The sequence below is a fragment of the Camelina sativa genome, chromosome 20 (assembly GCF_000633955.1).
Source record: "Camelina sativa cultivar DH55 chromosome 20, Cs, whole genome shotgun sequence".
Lineage (NCBI taxonomy): Eukaryota > Viridiplantae > Streptophyta > Magnoliopsida > Brassicales > Brassicaceae > Camelina > Camelina sativa.
In genome coordinates, this window is record NC_025704.1 from 25,543,717 (window position 1) to 25,559,835 (window position 16,119).

The window sequence follows — 16,119 nt, forward strand, 5'->3', positions numbered from 1 at the left end:
TGTGTTTAGAAGAAAAAAATTAGGAAGAATCGAATTCATGAAAACAACGTTAATAATCTCAAGTAGCATCAAGCTTTCATGGATAGTCATAGTCTAACAACTGTAGAAAACAGAAATTCACCAGCAACTTATTATTTAGGTACACAATTCAGGGCTAACTCAACTCGGTCTCCATGGAGTGTTGCAAAACCCCAGAAGGAAAGAATAAAGATTGCCTATTCAGTCATCAATCCTACAAAAGAGGATAAGTAGTACGGTAGCTTTTAAACCTTGCTTATTCTCAAACAATCCCTGCAGTCTTCTCTGCTAGTTTCTGCACCTTCCCCGGACGAGGATCTTCTGCTTTATCTTCTCCCTCATAAGCTGCAACATGAACTCCAAGAGCCGCACGACCTGACGGATCAAGATTCTGTGACCAAGCTGCGTCCCACTCTACAGCTTTTGCTGTACTACATGCCACACTTGGACCTCCTGGTACAGTCGCTCTAGCTGCACTCTGCTCATTTGTATATTACGAAAAACATATCAGAAGCAAAGATCAAGACAATCAAGGTGACAAAGTTAGTTATGTGGATGAAATCATTACCTTAGGGAAGAACTTTTCAAAGATGGTTCTGTAGTAGTAAGCTTCTTTTGTCATAGGTGTGTTATCAGGGAAGACAAAGCTTGCGTTCATCAGCATTGTGTCAGAGACCTTACCAAGAGAGAAATGAAAGCATCACATTATCAAACTGTGACTTAAGATTCTATATATGAATAAAAAGAGATATCTGATTACATGTTTGTTTGCATGATCTTTTCGACCATCAATCCAGCTGTATCCTACTCCATCACTGAACTGTTCTTTCTGCCTGTATAGAATGTGCTGCATTTACCCCCAAAAGTTAAAAGTTATTAGCAAAGCTGGAAAATTTTCATCAAGGCTGCAGGAAGCACAAAGTTTTTGTTATAAAACCTTTGGTAGATAAGGGTTTTTCTCATCATCGAGTCGTGTATCATCGGTTTACCTGGTGTGGTTAGAAGAATCTTAATTAAGAACAAAAAGGTGTGCTTTCAAACAGACAGAACAGAGCAAGAAGACAAAATAGAATGAAGTGTTACCATTTTCAAGAATGTAGATCGGAGGATTGTTATAGCTCTGCTTTAGATACGCAAGAACACCTTCAAGACCCCATGGAATAGCCTCCCACTTCAAGAAAAAAAATTGAGTAAGGAAAAAAACTCCAGTTTCATGAAGATCAAACAAGAGTTTTTGGCATAAATATATGTATATATATACCTCGGAAAATGAATAGTTCCCAATGGCTGTTCAAAGAAAGAAGAGTTATCAGTTAAAAAGAGTTGAGAAGCTTATGAAAATAGAGGCTCAAAACAAATTTAATATTGTTATGACACAAGATTATTTAAATGTTAGAAGCTTATGAAAATAGAAGCTTATGAAAATAGAAACAAATTTAATATTGAGAAGCTTATGAAAAGCAAATGTTAGAATTTCAACCATGTGGTTTAAGAACTTTCAATTCAATCCCAAAGGAACACATTGAGAAAGGAGGGATGACTACCTGTCCATAGGCAAAAACAGAACTTTTAAATCCAGCCAGACAGTTCTCTACAAGAGGGGCTCCCACAAGCTGAAAGATCTCTTCCTGCAAAGAAGACACGAAATATAAAAACTTCTTAGCCTATGTAAATCATGAGATAAATAAGTAAATACAGTGACACCCCAATGATGAAACTAAATACTTGCCTGAGTTGACTCCGGGACAGCAATCGAGTCGAATGTGAAAGTCTGTTCATTGATAGTGTGAGGCATCGTTGGAGAGCTTTTTAACTATCATCTCCTCTTCCTCACCTTTGCTTGGAGGCTTCATTCTGACTATAACCTACAAAAAGACAAATCGAACTAACCGTAACTAATAGCAATCAAGAAATTAGGGATTTTAGAATCTGGAACTTAATTTGACCAAACTCATCCAACAAATTAGGGTTTTTTTTTTTTTTAATCCTCGAACATTTTCCAATTTATGGGCAAGAAATGCATTAAGGAAATTATAAATGTGAGATAATGGAAAAAGGAAGACTAAACAAACCTGAGGACCGCAATCTTTTAGATGATTGAGTTGATTTCTTTCTCCTCCTTATCCTCGCTAGAGATAAATGATAACAGAAGTTCATAATAAGTTAAGCACACAAACACAAAAGGTAACAAAGAGAATACAAAAATGTTCAATACCTAGTCTGAGAAATCTACGACGAAGAACATCATTAAATCTGGCTTCAGAAGCTTCTCCAATCCTCATACCGCTGAATACTCCCAAGTTATCAAAGAAATAACACTTGCAAGAAGCATTCGCTGGGAATAAATCACGATGAAAAGCACCTGAATGACACAAAAATGCATTTAGTAAAAGAGACCCGTCCAGTTATAGAAACATCTCGCAAAGCCTTTTTCAAATTAAGAATCATTACTTTCAGCATCCTTGAGATCTTCCTGAAGCTTGATAATCTCTTTCTTCCTCTCCTTAGCCTAATTTCAAAATTAAAAAATCGAAAATCTCAAAGCTCCGTTTCACAACCGATAAAAACACACAAATCATATGACGTAGATTTCTAAACCCCGAACATGGATTTCAAAGCAGAGAATAAAATAAAAACTAAACTAGATCTGAAATTTTGTTGTCGAGAGAGAAAGTGAATCAAATTAGAAGGAATCAATCTGATGTTTTTTGCCCACCCAATTTTAAGAGAATCAAAAAAAAGTAATTGATCATTCAAGTTTTTTTTGTTTTTTTCTCTCTAAAATCAAAGACAATTTAAAGTAAAAGCATAAGATCTCAAGAGCAAGAGCCTAAAATCTCAATTTTTTTTTTTTTACCAAATTTAATTATAAATGACATAAAACGTAATAAAACACACAACTTAGGTATAGAAGTAATTTGCAAACTTTTATGTGTTATTTGAGTAAGTCGAAAATCTCAACATGTTAGTCTAGTAATAAACCTACTTTTATGTAATATTCTAGGTAATTTCCCTTTTTTTTTTTTTTTGGTCAAACCCTCAAAACTTCCTCTGATCAATATAGCCACTCCTTTTTTCCGTGCTAAGAGAAGAATGAGTTGTAGGGTTTTTCCCCTTTTGATAAGAGACAGAAAACAAAGAAGAAGAAAAAACACCCTTTGACTTATTCTCTTTTTTGACTTGTTCTCCTTTCCCAATATAAGATTTAGACGAAGTATGACTTCTTCAGATGCTGTTAATTTTTGCAGACGGTCTGAGGTTCACAAGAACTAGTGAACTACACGTGTCTACAATACATTGTTGGTGTTGGATATTGTATGTAAACCCTGCGTCGAGCTGATCAGTTTAGTCAAAAAGCCGATGCGATTGGTTTCTACCGGTTCTAGTGAAAAAGCCGGTTTCAAATACACAAAGAATGAACCACCAGAATTCGGTTTAGTGATGAGAGGAACATAAAATAAAATAAAATAAATAGACTTACCCTTTCCCTAGTTTCCACAGTTATTTGGTAACGTGCAAAGTAACATAACTGTGGTGGGACTGGGAGACATGCGTTACAGTGACAATGAGGAAAAAAAAACATATAATTTATATATCTATACATATTGTTACAATTCGAGCCGCTTCGTACTGCGTGCGTACAAGATGTCATGCCATTCGGAAGCCTATGTTTCTTTGTTACTTTGTGAGTAGGATCATACATCGTTGTTTACATTCTCGTATTTAAAAGACCTTGGTGTCTAATGAGTAGTGTTGATGTCCATATCGGTCACAATTAAAATATTTAATTCGGTAAAAAGAAGAACGAAGTTCTCTTTATAAGGTCGGGCTACAGGATGGACTAGACGAGTCAAAATAGCGAATGAAAGACAATAGACGAGATACGAGCTCGTCGATTCTAAACTTTGGACAAGATGGAGCTTGTACTTTCTTTCCGTATTCTCTTCTCTTTCATGCGGATCCCTTTTTAAGAGCATTGTGCGCCTGTTTTTATAGGTAGCTGTGTCAGTTCGTCTCCAGAAAAGTCCAAAATACCCTCCTTCCTTTGAAGTTTACTTGGACCTTTCCTAGGCCGAACCTTGTACTGGAGTGAAAACCTACCCCTAACAAATAGCGCATGCAGACTTAATAATTTTGGAAAACAGAGTTTTCTCTCGAATTAGACTAACAGTAACAGTAACAGGACAATTCCTTCTCACTTGGAAACGTATAAGACGACCACTACCACTTGATTTATCACCGTGAAGTTCATCTCCCAAACCCAAAAAGAGTCCACAAAGCTCAAAAACCATATCAAAACGGGCAGATCTTGAAAATAAACGCCGAGACCATCAGACCAACGAAAACTATTGAGTTGGAGCATTATAGTCGATAGACATATTAGTGATGATAGAGACAATGGACATGGCTACTTAAGGGAAAAAATTTTACGAAGTCACAAAGTAAAGTGACCTTACTTCAGTTATAGAAAATCCTATTTTGAGAATTTAAGTTCCTTATGAATATAAAGCATCAATGTGATATATACTCAAACTAATAAAAATGTTAGTAGCACGTCAACAAACTTTTTGGAGATTTCCATTTTATTAGTTTGAGAGTATATATACTGATGAGAAAGGAACGGTATAAATTAAACTCCCTTTCTTAACTTCCGATGCACTGTTACAAAGAATAGAGCCACCATCACATCACCGATTCATCAACTCTATCTCCCTAAGCGACACATATGTGATATGTCACTCATATATAGGCTAGCTATATCATAACTCATCTTCAGCCCCACACGTGCCTCTCATGTGCTTTTCATATACCCTTATTGCTTTTAGTTTCCTTTTAGAAAAAGTTTCTAATTGCGCACATTAGATTAAATGTTTGATCGTGTTTATTTCATTGTAAATTTTTAACTCACTACAAGAAAACATGCATTTTGAGACTACATTTTGTGACTACTTATTCAGTCGCAAAATACAGCGACGCTTTTGAGACTAATTTTCGACGACTCAACGACTAACAAAAAATTGGAGAGAAAAACGTCGGTTATTAACAACGAAACATAAATGTCACAAAATGTTCTTAAATTAGCGACTACATTAGGACTAATTTGCGTCGAAAATAACTTTGTCTCATAATGGTCACAATTTTGCGACTACTCTGTGATGAACTATATAGTTGGTAAAGATAGTCGCAAAAACGTCGCATATTGAAGACTTATTTGCGTCCACATTTTATACCCCTATTTAGTAACAAAGACGTCACAAATTGCAACGATATTGTGACTGATATCTGAAGACTTTGCGACTAACACCTGATTTAACCACACTTTTAAGACTGTTTAGCCACTCTATATATTTTTTATTTTGAAATTTCACATTTGAGACTCATTTACATGTTTAGGTTGAAGTTTATGCTTTGTTTTGCTCACCTTATCAATAATAACTTTCTGAAAGTATTAAATTTCCATGACTATAAAATAAACATCCATAAGTTCAAAATTTATCTTAAGTGTTACATGTTCTTTTATATGAGAATGTGTTGCAATGAAGAAAAATTCAAAACTAAGTGAAGTAAACATTGTTTTACTAAATCTTACTATTACATGTATTTTATACTACTAATATGAGTTCTCTTTAGTGATTTATATCAACAGTTTTGTTCATAATGTGTAGAATTCAAGATTTTTATTTTGTAACGTATAAATGGTAGTCTTAAAATGGTCACATATTGCGACTGATTTGCCACTATATTAAGACTATCTCAGTTTGTCACTATTTTGCTACCAATTAGAGACCTGTTTTGCAACGATATTGTGACTGATGTCTGAAGATTTTGCGACTAACACCTGATTTAGCTACACTTTTAAGACTGTTTAGCCACTCTCCATATTTTTTATTTTGAAATTTCACAATTGAGATTCATTTACATGTTTAGGTTGAAGTTTATGCTTTGTTTTGCTCACCTTATCAATAATAACTTTCTCAAAGTATTAAATTTCCATGACTATAAACTAAACATCTATAAGTTCAAAATTTATCTTAAGTGTTACATGTTCTTTTATATGAGAATGTGTTGCAATGAAGAAAAATTCAAAACTAAGTGAAGTAAACATTGTTTTACTAAATCTTACTATTACATGTACTTTATACTACTAATATGAGTACTCTTTAGTGATTTATATCAATAGTTTTGTTCATAATGTGTAGAATTCAAGATTTTAAATTTTGTGACGTATATATGGTAGTCATAAAATGGTCACATTTTGCGACTGATTTGCCACTATATTACGATTATCTCAATTTGTCACTCTTTTCCTACCAATTAGTGACATGTTTCGTTAATAACTAGGTTAACTTACTCTATGACTAATTTGCGATTCTTTTCGTTAATAACTAGGTAAACCAAAATGACTTCTCTTCGTTTATTATTAGCCACTCTTGATCTAGGGTTAACACTTTATCCTCTCTCAAAGGGTGATTTACCGATTTCTCTCCCAAACTATTCTCTTTTCATTCATCTGATTTCTCTTTTCATTCATCGATCTAATGGTGCTCAGGGGTAGTAAATCTAGAGGTCGTGGAGGCAGGACTGCATCGGGTGTAAGGACATACAATGGTCAAAACGCCACCAGAGGTGTCTGTGCTCACAAAACTTCTTCTCACTCGTCCAACCCATCGGCGACACATTCTGGGACCAATTCGCATCAAAGTCGTCCTTCGCAGTTTCCGCCGAGGACACAGTCTGGGAACCATTCCGGGACCCAGTCGCATCAAAGCCCTCCTTCGCAGTTTCCGCCGAGGACACAGTCTGGGAACCATTCTGGGACCAATTCGCATCGAAGCCTTCCTTCACAGTTACCGTCGAGGACACAGCCACGGTCTCCTACTCTTCCACCACCGGTTCCTGCTCCAGAAGCTGTACTGCAACATGTTCTGAATTTCCAGTTTGGTGTAGAGCAACCAAACCCTAATGGGGAAGGTGGCGACGAATGAGGAAACCCACATCCTAATCCACCTCAACGAAATCTTAATCCTGGAATCGAGACTTTATGGTATAAATTCTCCTTATTAATATAAATTCTCCTTGTTTTAGTTTCATATAAGTTGTGTGATCCTCTTAGTTATATCGGTTCGATATAAGTTGTGTGATATAAATTTGATATCGGTTTTAGTTTGATATAGGTTTGATATAAGTTGTTGTTGTGATATAGGTTTGTTGTGGTGATATAAGTTGTTGTTGTGATATAAGTTTTATATCGGTTTTACTTTGATATAGGTTTGATATAAGTTGTTGTTGTGATATAGGTTTGTTGTGGTGATATAAGTTGTTGTTGTGATTCTCATTTGGTATAAGTTGTTGTTGTGATATAATTGTTGTTGTGATATAAGTTGTTGTTGTGATTCTTATTTGGTATAAATTGTTATTCGGTTTTAGTCTTGTGATATAAGTCTTGTGACCATTCGATTTTAGTCTTCTGGGACCATTCGGTTTTAGTCTGTGATATAAGTTGTTGTTGTTCTTGTTTTTTATAACAGGTTTAACAGACACGAAGGGAGGCTGTCTCCAGCGATTGCTGGAATCTTTTGGAGGAAGTTTGATGGGCCTTACTACAGTTGGAAGGTGACTCCAATACCCATTCAAGAGAGATACTTCAGGACGTTTGCGGTAATTTTGACTCTTTCACAACATTTTATTGTTTACTCTATGTATGACTTAGAATTGTTGCTAACTTAAACTGTTTGTGTGATGTAGCAGAAGTTTATGTGGGATTCCGGGATTACTGACCTTGTTAAAGAAGGTTTCTTGAAGATAGCCAAGAAGCGGATGAAAGGCATTGTCAGTCAAGCAAAGAGGAGTGGTGTGCAACCATCATGGATTGGTGATACATTATGGGCTGAGATGTGGGAACATTGGGAGACACCTGATGATATTGAGAAGAGTGAGAATGCTTCATAGTGCAGAAACTCTACTCGTGGAGGTGTTGGAGTGCACAAACACTTAGCCAGTCAAAAATCATTTGTGCAAGTTCATCAAGAAATGGCAAGTCTTCGGTTTCCATCCAATTACGTAACTTCTGATTTTCTAATACTGCTTATGTGAATTTAATCTGTTTGACTATCATTGTAGGAGGAAGAGTTGGGACGTCGTGGATCACTTAGCGAAGTGTTTATGAAAACACATACTCGGGCTGATGGAATTTTTGTGGATCAAAAAGCGAAACAAGTTGCTGAGACCTATGAGAAGACCATAGAAGAGAAATTGTCTGAAATGAATGAGGATGGTCTACATACTTCAGATAATTCCCCTGAACATTCAAGTCATCGAACTCTCAACATTGGTCAAAAGAATGAGATCTTTCTTCAGGTAATTTTACTTAATGTTTTTTTATTTTCTTTTAATAAAGTTTGATTATTCTCTCTTAACTGAATGTTTACTGAATGTTATGTTTTGTTTCAGTGTACTCAGACAAATATCAAAGGCAACCCTTTTAGCTTTGGATCTCTTGTCGAGACACTTAACAAAAGAAAAAGGAATGAGAGCTATGCGAGCCCATCAACTGTTCAGGATCTTCAAGATCAACTTCGGCGCAAGATAGCTGAACACGAGGCTGAAAATGCACGACGTGATGAGGAGCATCGACAGTCTCAGGCTAGCTTCCAAAAGCTCCTCGCCTTCATGAAAGAAAAAAATCCTGAGTTGGCCGAGTTTATGGCTTCTGCTTCTACTGACCATGAACCAGCCACACAAGCCATGAGAGTAGGCACCACACAAGCCACGGCAGCTGCCAGTTCTCCTTTGTCTAACACTTCTTCCACCCAATGAACTTGATTTGTATTTCCTCTCATTTAGGATGATCTTTTGTGTTTAAACTCTTTTAGGATGATGTTATGGTATGATTAGGATGATGTTATGGTATGATTAGGATGATGTTTTGGTATGATAAGGATAATCTTTTGCTATGATTAGTATTTTTAATCATCATTTTCTTTTTAATTAATAGCGTTTTAAATTAGAAATTAACCAATACAAACATGTGACCAGTTTGTGACCAAACCAAATAACAAACATGTTACCAGTTTGTGACCAAACAAAATAATAAACAAAAGCTCCAAATTCAGACTCTTGTAATTAGTCCCAAAATCGTCCCGCTATAGGACTCTAAATATGGTCACAAAACAGTCCATAAGTAAACTTGGTTGCATTTCTGTCGGAAATTTGCAACTCCAGCTATCAGTCACTTAACAGTTGCTTACATACGACTATACTTTCTAGTTGGAAATCAGTAGCAAATTAGAGACGATGTTGCGACCGTTTTATTTTGCGACCATTTTTTAACGACTCCCAAAAACGGTCGCTAAGAAGCCGCAAAACCCTTATTTGCGACTACTTAGCGACTATTTTAGGAGTCGCAAACGGCGTGTTTTCTTGTAGTGACTGTAGAATGAAGAAATTGGTGCACAAAAACACAAATTTTATTAATAACATTTTATTTTTCATTTATGTTTTTGATATATCCATACTATAGATATAGCAGAATCACTTTTCACAAAAGCGAAGACATAAAAATTGATGGATATTCGAAATGGTAAAAGTAACAAAATGTAAAAAAATATATATACACTTATACAGTATTGATAAACAATATAAACCTGTAAAAATACTCACGTTTCATATAACCAGCAAGCAATCAAACTAATACATACAAAATGCGTTAAAGTTGGTGTTTAGGACGAATTACAACGCCTTTGACTATAAGCCCTGACCTCCACATATTGGCTTCGTGTTCATACAATGAGAAGCTGATCTCTCCTACGCTCTCCTTAGACATAATGAACTCACCGGCCGAAATATCTAACCATTGCTTCCCAATGTGTTCCACAAAGCTCACACTCTGCTCTTGAGGTGTCTCTCCACCACTAGGCACGACCAACTTCAGCTTAACCGGTGCCCAGTCCCATCCATAAGCTTCATCTTCTAGCTTAACCACGAATATCACCTAGTACTTTATTCCTAGAGACATGTCTTTTGTGTCGAACTTTCCTGACACATCTAACCAGCAAACTTGATTCAACAGCGCGGCTTCAACGACTTCCTTGCTGCAAAAAAAAAACAAACAAACACCCCGTTTATATATTAGAAGAATGCTCTATATATATATACTAGATAAGGACCCGCCTGATGTGCGAGTTTTAAAATTTTGTAAATAATATTAAATTTAATACAAATATATTAAAATTTGTCGTACGTTATTTATAAAAAACATTTTTTTGCTATAATACGCTAATTTATATCCATTTACAAATTTTTGATTTTTGTTACCATTAAAAATATATTTCTTTACACCTAAGTATATTGTATGGTACAAATATATTATTTATCACTACCTAGGAAAATAGCTATATAAACACATTACGTCAACTATTATATGTCTATTTATTTTAGCTATTGCATAGTTTCTTTAATCACTAAAATTGTTGATTCAAGAAACTTTTCGAATAAAGAATATATTACATAGTATACAAATCAATGATGTATCATCACTATAGTGTATGACCAACCATTGAGAGAACCTCGGCTCCGCCCCCTCCCTGATGGAGAGAATCATGTGTCCAACCTCCTCCACCATGAAGAGAACCTCGGCTCCGCCTTCCTCTCTTGGGAAGATAACCTTGCATGCGTCCGACCTCTTCCACCATCGAGAGAACCTTAGCTTTGCCCTCCTCATTTGTGGAGAGAACATGTTTACGTCTTTTAGCTATCTCAAAGTGGCATGCCCCGGTAACCAATGAAACTAAAAACCCTTTTCCAATGTCACAAATTTTTTTGATAGTAACTAATGTTAAATTTCTCAATGTATTCATGGAAGTTTCTTTGACACATCATGATGTACGTAACCTCTGTCTCCGAGCTCCTACGAATCCATCAAAAACAGTTTATAGTTTTCCAATCTATCTATCTATGTTTGTTGTAAGCTTGTGTATGATTAGCCTATTTTATCCAACCATTAGGTGTATTTTTTACATCTAAGTATATTGTATGTTACAAATATATTCTTTACCACCATCTAAGAAAATATCTATATAAACACATTAACCCAACTATTATACGTCTATTTATTTTCATTTTTGCATAGTTTATTTAATCACTAAAATTGTCGGTTCAAGAAACTTCTCAAATAAAAAGTATATTACATAGTATACTAATCAATGATGTATCACACAATTATGTATGACCAACCATAGAGAGAACCTCGGCTCCGCCCTCCTCCCTTATGGAGAGAACCTTGTGTCCAACCTCCTCCACCATGAAGGGTACCGTGGCTCCGCCTTCCTCCCTTGGGGAGATAACCTTGCAGGCATCCAACCTCTTCCACCATGAAGAGAATCTTGTCTCTGCCTTACTCATGTGTGGAGATAACATGTTCACGTCTTTTAGCTATCTCAAAGTGGCATGCTACGGCAACTAATAAAACTAAAAGCCCTTTTCCAATGTCATAAAATCTTTTGATAGTAACTAATGTTATATTTCTCAATGTATTTGTGGAAATGTCTTTGACACATCATGATGTAGCCTCTATCTCCGAGCTCCTATGGATCTATCAAAAACGGGTTTATGTTTTTCTAATCTATCTATCTATGTTTGTTGTAAGCATGTGTTTGATTAGCCTACTTTATCCAACCATTAGGTTGATGGGGTTCTACTCTTTATCTTCTTTTGAGATTGAATGAATGGTAACAATTATGTTTGCATAAAAAAGGGTCTATGACCAACCAATCAAGGTTGAAAAATTAGAAGAAAATTAATTTGACATGATTAAAAAATATTTGAAAATTGTAAGCACGGTAATATATGAATCTCAAATTAGAGATGAAAATATAAATTAAATAAAACAATCTAAAAACACTAAAATAAAATTTAAAATACAGTATTAGAAAAGAAGACGCATATATTAATCTTACATTTTTGTTTGGGTCAACATATTAATCTCTTACCTATTCCAAACTGAAAAAAGAGAAAGTAGGAGAAAGTTATGGTTTTTAAAAATAAGGAAAATTTTCCATCCCATTAAAACTTTTTTACCAATAGAACAAAGTTTAAAGCATTGTTTTCGAATAAATTATTTTATTAGATGAAAAATGTGAGATGATTTATGTTTATGTAGAAGTGAGTATTTACATTTTTTAGAATTAATAATTAACTGTACATTTTTCTTAATACATTTTCTATTTTTTTTTGAATTAATAACTTAAAATTAAAAATAAGTAAATAAAATAGAATTTTAAATTTTATGAAATATATAATCTCCTTATAATTCTTTTTTTAAGAAACTGTTTAATTTTTGTAATTTTTTGATAATTATCTTTTTACATTATTAATATTGTTTAAATATTTTTTTTTTGTTTTTTGTCATTATCTCAAATTTATCTTATTAAATATTAACTTTTACACATGTCAAAATCTCAGATTAATAACTTGACACGTGTCAAAATCCTGTTAATGACTAACTTTCAAAACCCAACTTTATATAATAAGATAATATTATAGACATATCAAAAATATAATTGGAAAATAAAATATCATTAATAAAATTACCTTTTTTGTGCAAATTTTCTTCATCTATGGTTAAAATTTACATTAAATAAACAAAATCCGACATATAATTCAATATGCATAATCATAAACTTTAGATCAACGCTTTGTTCATATGCATCATTTGCACTGAGTTAGTGAGTTGCACATATAAAAAATAAATCTCATGACTACGATCTATCACGTATGAAATAAAAGAGAGCATATATAAAACAGTATTTAGAAAACATTAACAAGTCATTCAGTTGCTAACTGATTTATCAGTTTCATATTCATAAATCTTGACAAAATTTCTCGCTAAAATATATAAAATATTGAATGAAAAAATGTAAATTAATGAAAGTTTTAGAGCTCTTACTTGGGTTTCTCGTTTGGGAGAGGGATCCAAGACCAATATTCAGGGTTATCGGACCATGTGATAGAGAGATCCCTTGCATTGATCATGAAGACCTTGTCGTTTTGTTTCTTAAGAACCCAAAACTTTATCTGTCCAAATGAATATACTCTCTCGTATTCGGTTTAATTAGTTCTAACCTAATCCTAAAATCTAAACAACTTTTGCTCTCTACGGCGGCGACTGCGAGTGCGACAGAGAGAAAGATTTGTCCGATTTCTTGTTTGATTCTTGCGTTTAAATTCATATCGTCCTAGCTCTTAATCTTCAAGGTAAGTTCTTCTCTCTGAATCTTCTCCAAGCTCTTCTTTCTTAAGCTTCTCTAAGTTCTTTGATGTTTTGTTTGTAATTACTTGGGTCTTTAAAATTGCAAGAATAGTGTAAATAAGGCATCGTTTATGAGATATAAGTTGTTGTCCGTTATGATTCATACTTCATAGTATTCTTACTTTGATCTTCTTAATCGAGAAAACAGTAGTCTAATTGTATTCTTAATCGAACCGATTTGGACTGTGGTTGTTTGTCTTAGGCTTAAAAGTTCATGGATCACTAGGCTAAATACATGCATTTTCCCAGTCACACCATACAAAGATGTGATTACTTCTCTATATATTATGCTATTGGATTACTTGACGAAATGTTTTTTCTTACTAGATAATTTGGTGGCCTAAATAATTTTGTAACTAAAGTTCATATAGTCACGTACGTTGCACAAAAAAAAAAAAAGTTCATATAGTCAAAGATCACACGACAATATTTAGTCATTTTCATTACTTGATTAATAACAATCTTTTTAGATGAATTGTGCAAAATTGTATTTTGGAAGTTGACTTATAGCGAATTTTTAGTGGCGATACAAAATTATACTATACGATTTTCTATTCTTCTTTAGCTAGCTTGATGAATATAGTTCTGTAATGCTTGAATTTGATTATGTTACTCGTATGTACAAAAAAACGTTCAAAAGTGTCTGTATGGAGCGTTATCCACCTAAGTGGTCCAACGTTATCAACAGCTCATATTTTGGATTTACAAGACAATATAAAATTTTATTTTTAATTAACACTAGGTTGACATCGCATTAGGCCGCGAGATATTTTTCTAAATTCGTTAATTGTTTTTTTACTTGGCAAGTTTATTTATTAATTAGAAATATAATTTTTAGTAATTAAATAAAATTTAGTATTTAATGTTTTACCTTTACTTAGATTGTAGTGTCTTTTATTTATTGAAATTTTTTTATTTATTTATATGGCTAAATTTTGTAATTACAATTATATTCTCTATTTGTCAACGTTAATATCTAATGAGAAAAATAATGTTACAAATGTAAAAATATAATATATTTGTTAATTGGTAATTTTTTTTTTCTGGTATGCAATTTTTGAACTTGTAGATTATCTCCACATATCATGGATTTTTTTGGTTGTTCAAATTGCAGATTTTGTCATCCTCTAATTATTGAAACGAAAGTAAATTTGTTAATATAATATTTTATTTATAAGATTTACATAATAAATCTATACCAATTTAATAAATACCACAACTTACTTCAAATTATTATGTGTAATATTATATACACCATTTTCTTTATAAACGGGTGTATATCTTTAACAAATCTTTAAATAAAATATTTCTTTATACCTAATCATCTAAACAAATCTCTTATTCTTTCTATAATATTAACAAATTTAACAAGACAAAAAATATAGAAAATATATAGAACAAGATAAAAAAAATTTGGATATATTCACCAAATTAACAAGAAAATAACCAGTTATACCAAATCGACATACATAAATTCATGACATATAATAAAATACCAATATATAATTTATGGCAGTATGAGGTTGCCTTGGCAAAATCCTCTGTTCAGTTTGGTAATACTGTAACGTCCTGACTGCCACCTCTCAGTAGGTCCCATGTCCATGGACCCACTTTCTTTAATGGGCCTCACGTCTCCTCATTAAGTCCGTGAGCCCATCCATATCCGACGGTCGGTTTGCTATATTTGGGAGGCTTTAAAGACTTGTTACCATCCCTACAAATCACCACATGACTTTTCTCTATGTTTTGTCCTCACTCGCACAGTTCCGACAATTACTTCCTGGAAGGTCACCCATCCTGAGACTACTCCAGCATAAGCCTCATGTCCCTTCTCGATCATCTTCCCGACCTGCAAGGCCGAGCTCACGAGACTCTCCGAAGTCGGTCTCACTCCTTCAAATACCAACTTCCCTTCTGGACGCTCAAACTCCACTCTACCCCGATGACAATCAAGATGAACCATGTGACGATGCAACCCATCTATCCCCAGGATAACATCATACCACTCCACCAGACTGATAAGCAAATCCACTGGACACGACTCCACGATGATATGAATATCAACTCCCCTCGCCCATCCAAGAACTCTCAGAAACTTGCCTCCCGCAACTCTGACAACTCCCGGTCGCTCTTCGGGATCTCTTCTAATATTGGCGTCTCTGCGCACTCTAGAGTAATGAAGCTATGGGTTGCTCAAGAATCAAACATAATGTGGGACCTAAACCCGTCCACCAACAAGGTCCCTATACAAACCTCATGTGCGAAGAACCTAACACATTATCACAGACAAAACATAAAATCTGAACCTACTGAAATTCACAAAGTCTGGGTACCAAGAACTATACTTCTGATCGCTCCAGCACTGGTTCCACCAGTCTCCATGATCATGTACACTGGTGGTGCCTGCTCAATCCGTTTCACCTGCTGCACTCCGTGCTGCACCACTGCCACTGTCATTTGCTGCAACTTGGGACACTTGGGCTTGATATACCCATGCTCCCTACAGTGATAGCAAATACAAACTGCCGTATGAGCTGCCGGTGTGGCACTCCTCTGGGAACAGCTAGCTACCTTGTGATCCATACTACCGCACCCGTAACACCCGACACCACTTGGTCTCTGCGTAGCCTCCCACTTCCTCTTGGTTCCCTGTGCAGGCTTGCCCCCTTTCTGGAACCTCTACGATGCTGAGCCTTCCTAGGCTGGAGCGCTGGAATAACCATCAGGATCTCCTCCTCAATCTCTGCCGCAGTCTCAACCAGCTCTGCCCGTGTAGTGATGTGTGTAGAATTTCA

General features: G+C 34.8%; 1 protein-coding gene and 2 long non-coding RNA genes across 5 annotated transcripts; 1 reads left to right on the plus strand and 2 right to left on the minus strand.

The window, feature by feature from the left end:
• LOC104771676 lies at positions 20 to 1,651 on the minus strand. Its single transcript, XR_002036849.1, has 7 exons — positions 1,563 to 1,651; positions 1,280 to 1,305; positions 1,102 to 1,189; positions 956 to 1,007; positions 779 to 865; positions 587 to 694; positions 20 to 496 (listed from the first exon to the last, which is right to left on the minus strand). It is a non-coding gene; the product is annotated as an uncharacterized LOC104771676 (long non-coding RNA).
• Positions 1,749 to 2,885, minus strand: LOC109131111. 3 transcript variants are annotated; one of them, XR_002036852.1, is made up of 5 exons: positions 2,876 to 2,885; positions 2,470 to 2,527; positions 2,234 to 2,380; positions 2,091 to 2,147; positions 1,749 to 1,883 (listed from the first exon to the last, which is right to left on the minus strand). It is a non-coding gene; the product is annotated as an uncharacterized LOC109131111 (long non-coding RNA). The 3 variants fall into 3 exon arrangements; XR_002036851.1 differs by lacking the exon at positions 2,876 to 2,885 and adding an exon at positions 2,735 to 2,862; XR_002036850.1 differs by lacking the exon at positions 2,876 to 2,885 and having other exon boundaries at positions 2,470 to 2,859.
• LOC109131252 lies at positions 8,050 to 8,835 on the plus strand. The gene is made up of 3 exons (XM_019241953.1): positions 8,050 to 8,079; positions 8,140 to 8,376; positions 8,470 to 8,835. The coding sequence occupies exons 1-3, from the start codon at positions 8,050 to 8,052 to the stop codon at positions 8,833 to 8,835; spliced, it is 633 nt and encodes a 210-aa protein (XP_019097498.1).

Bases quoted from the DNA above. Each gene is read 5' to 3' on its own strand.
- LOC109131252 (XM_019241953.1), top strand. From the start codon at position 8,050: ATGGCAAGTCTTCGGTTTCCATCCAATTAC. The intron at 8,080-8,139 runs GTAACTTCTGAT...CTATCATTGTAG, and splicing joins TTCGGTTTCCATCCAATTAC to GAGGAAGAGTTGGGACGTCG. The intron at 8,377-8,469 runs GTAATTTTACTT...GTTTTGTTTCAG, and splicing joins AGAATGAGATCTTTCTTCAG to TGTACTCAGACAAATATCAA.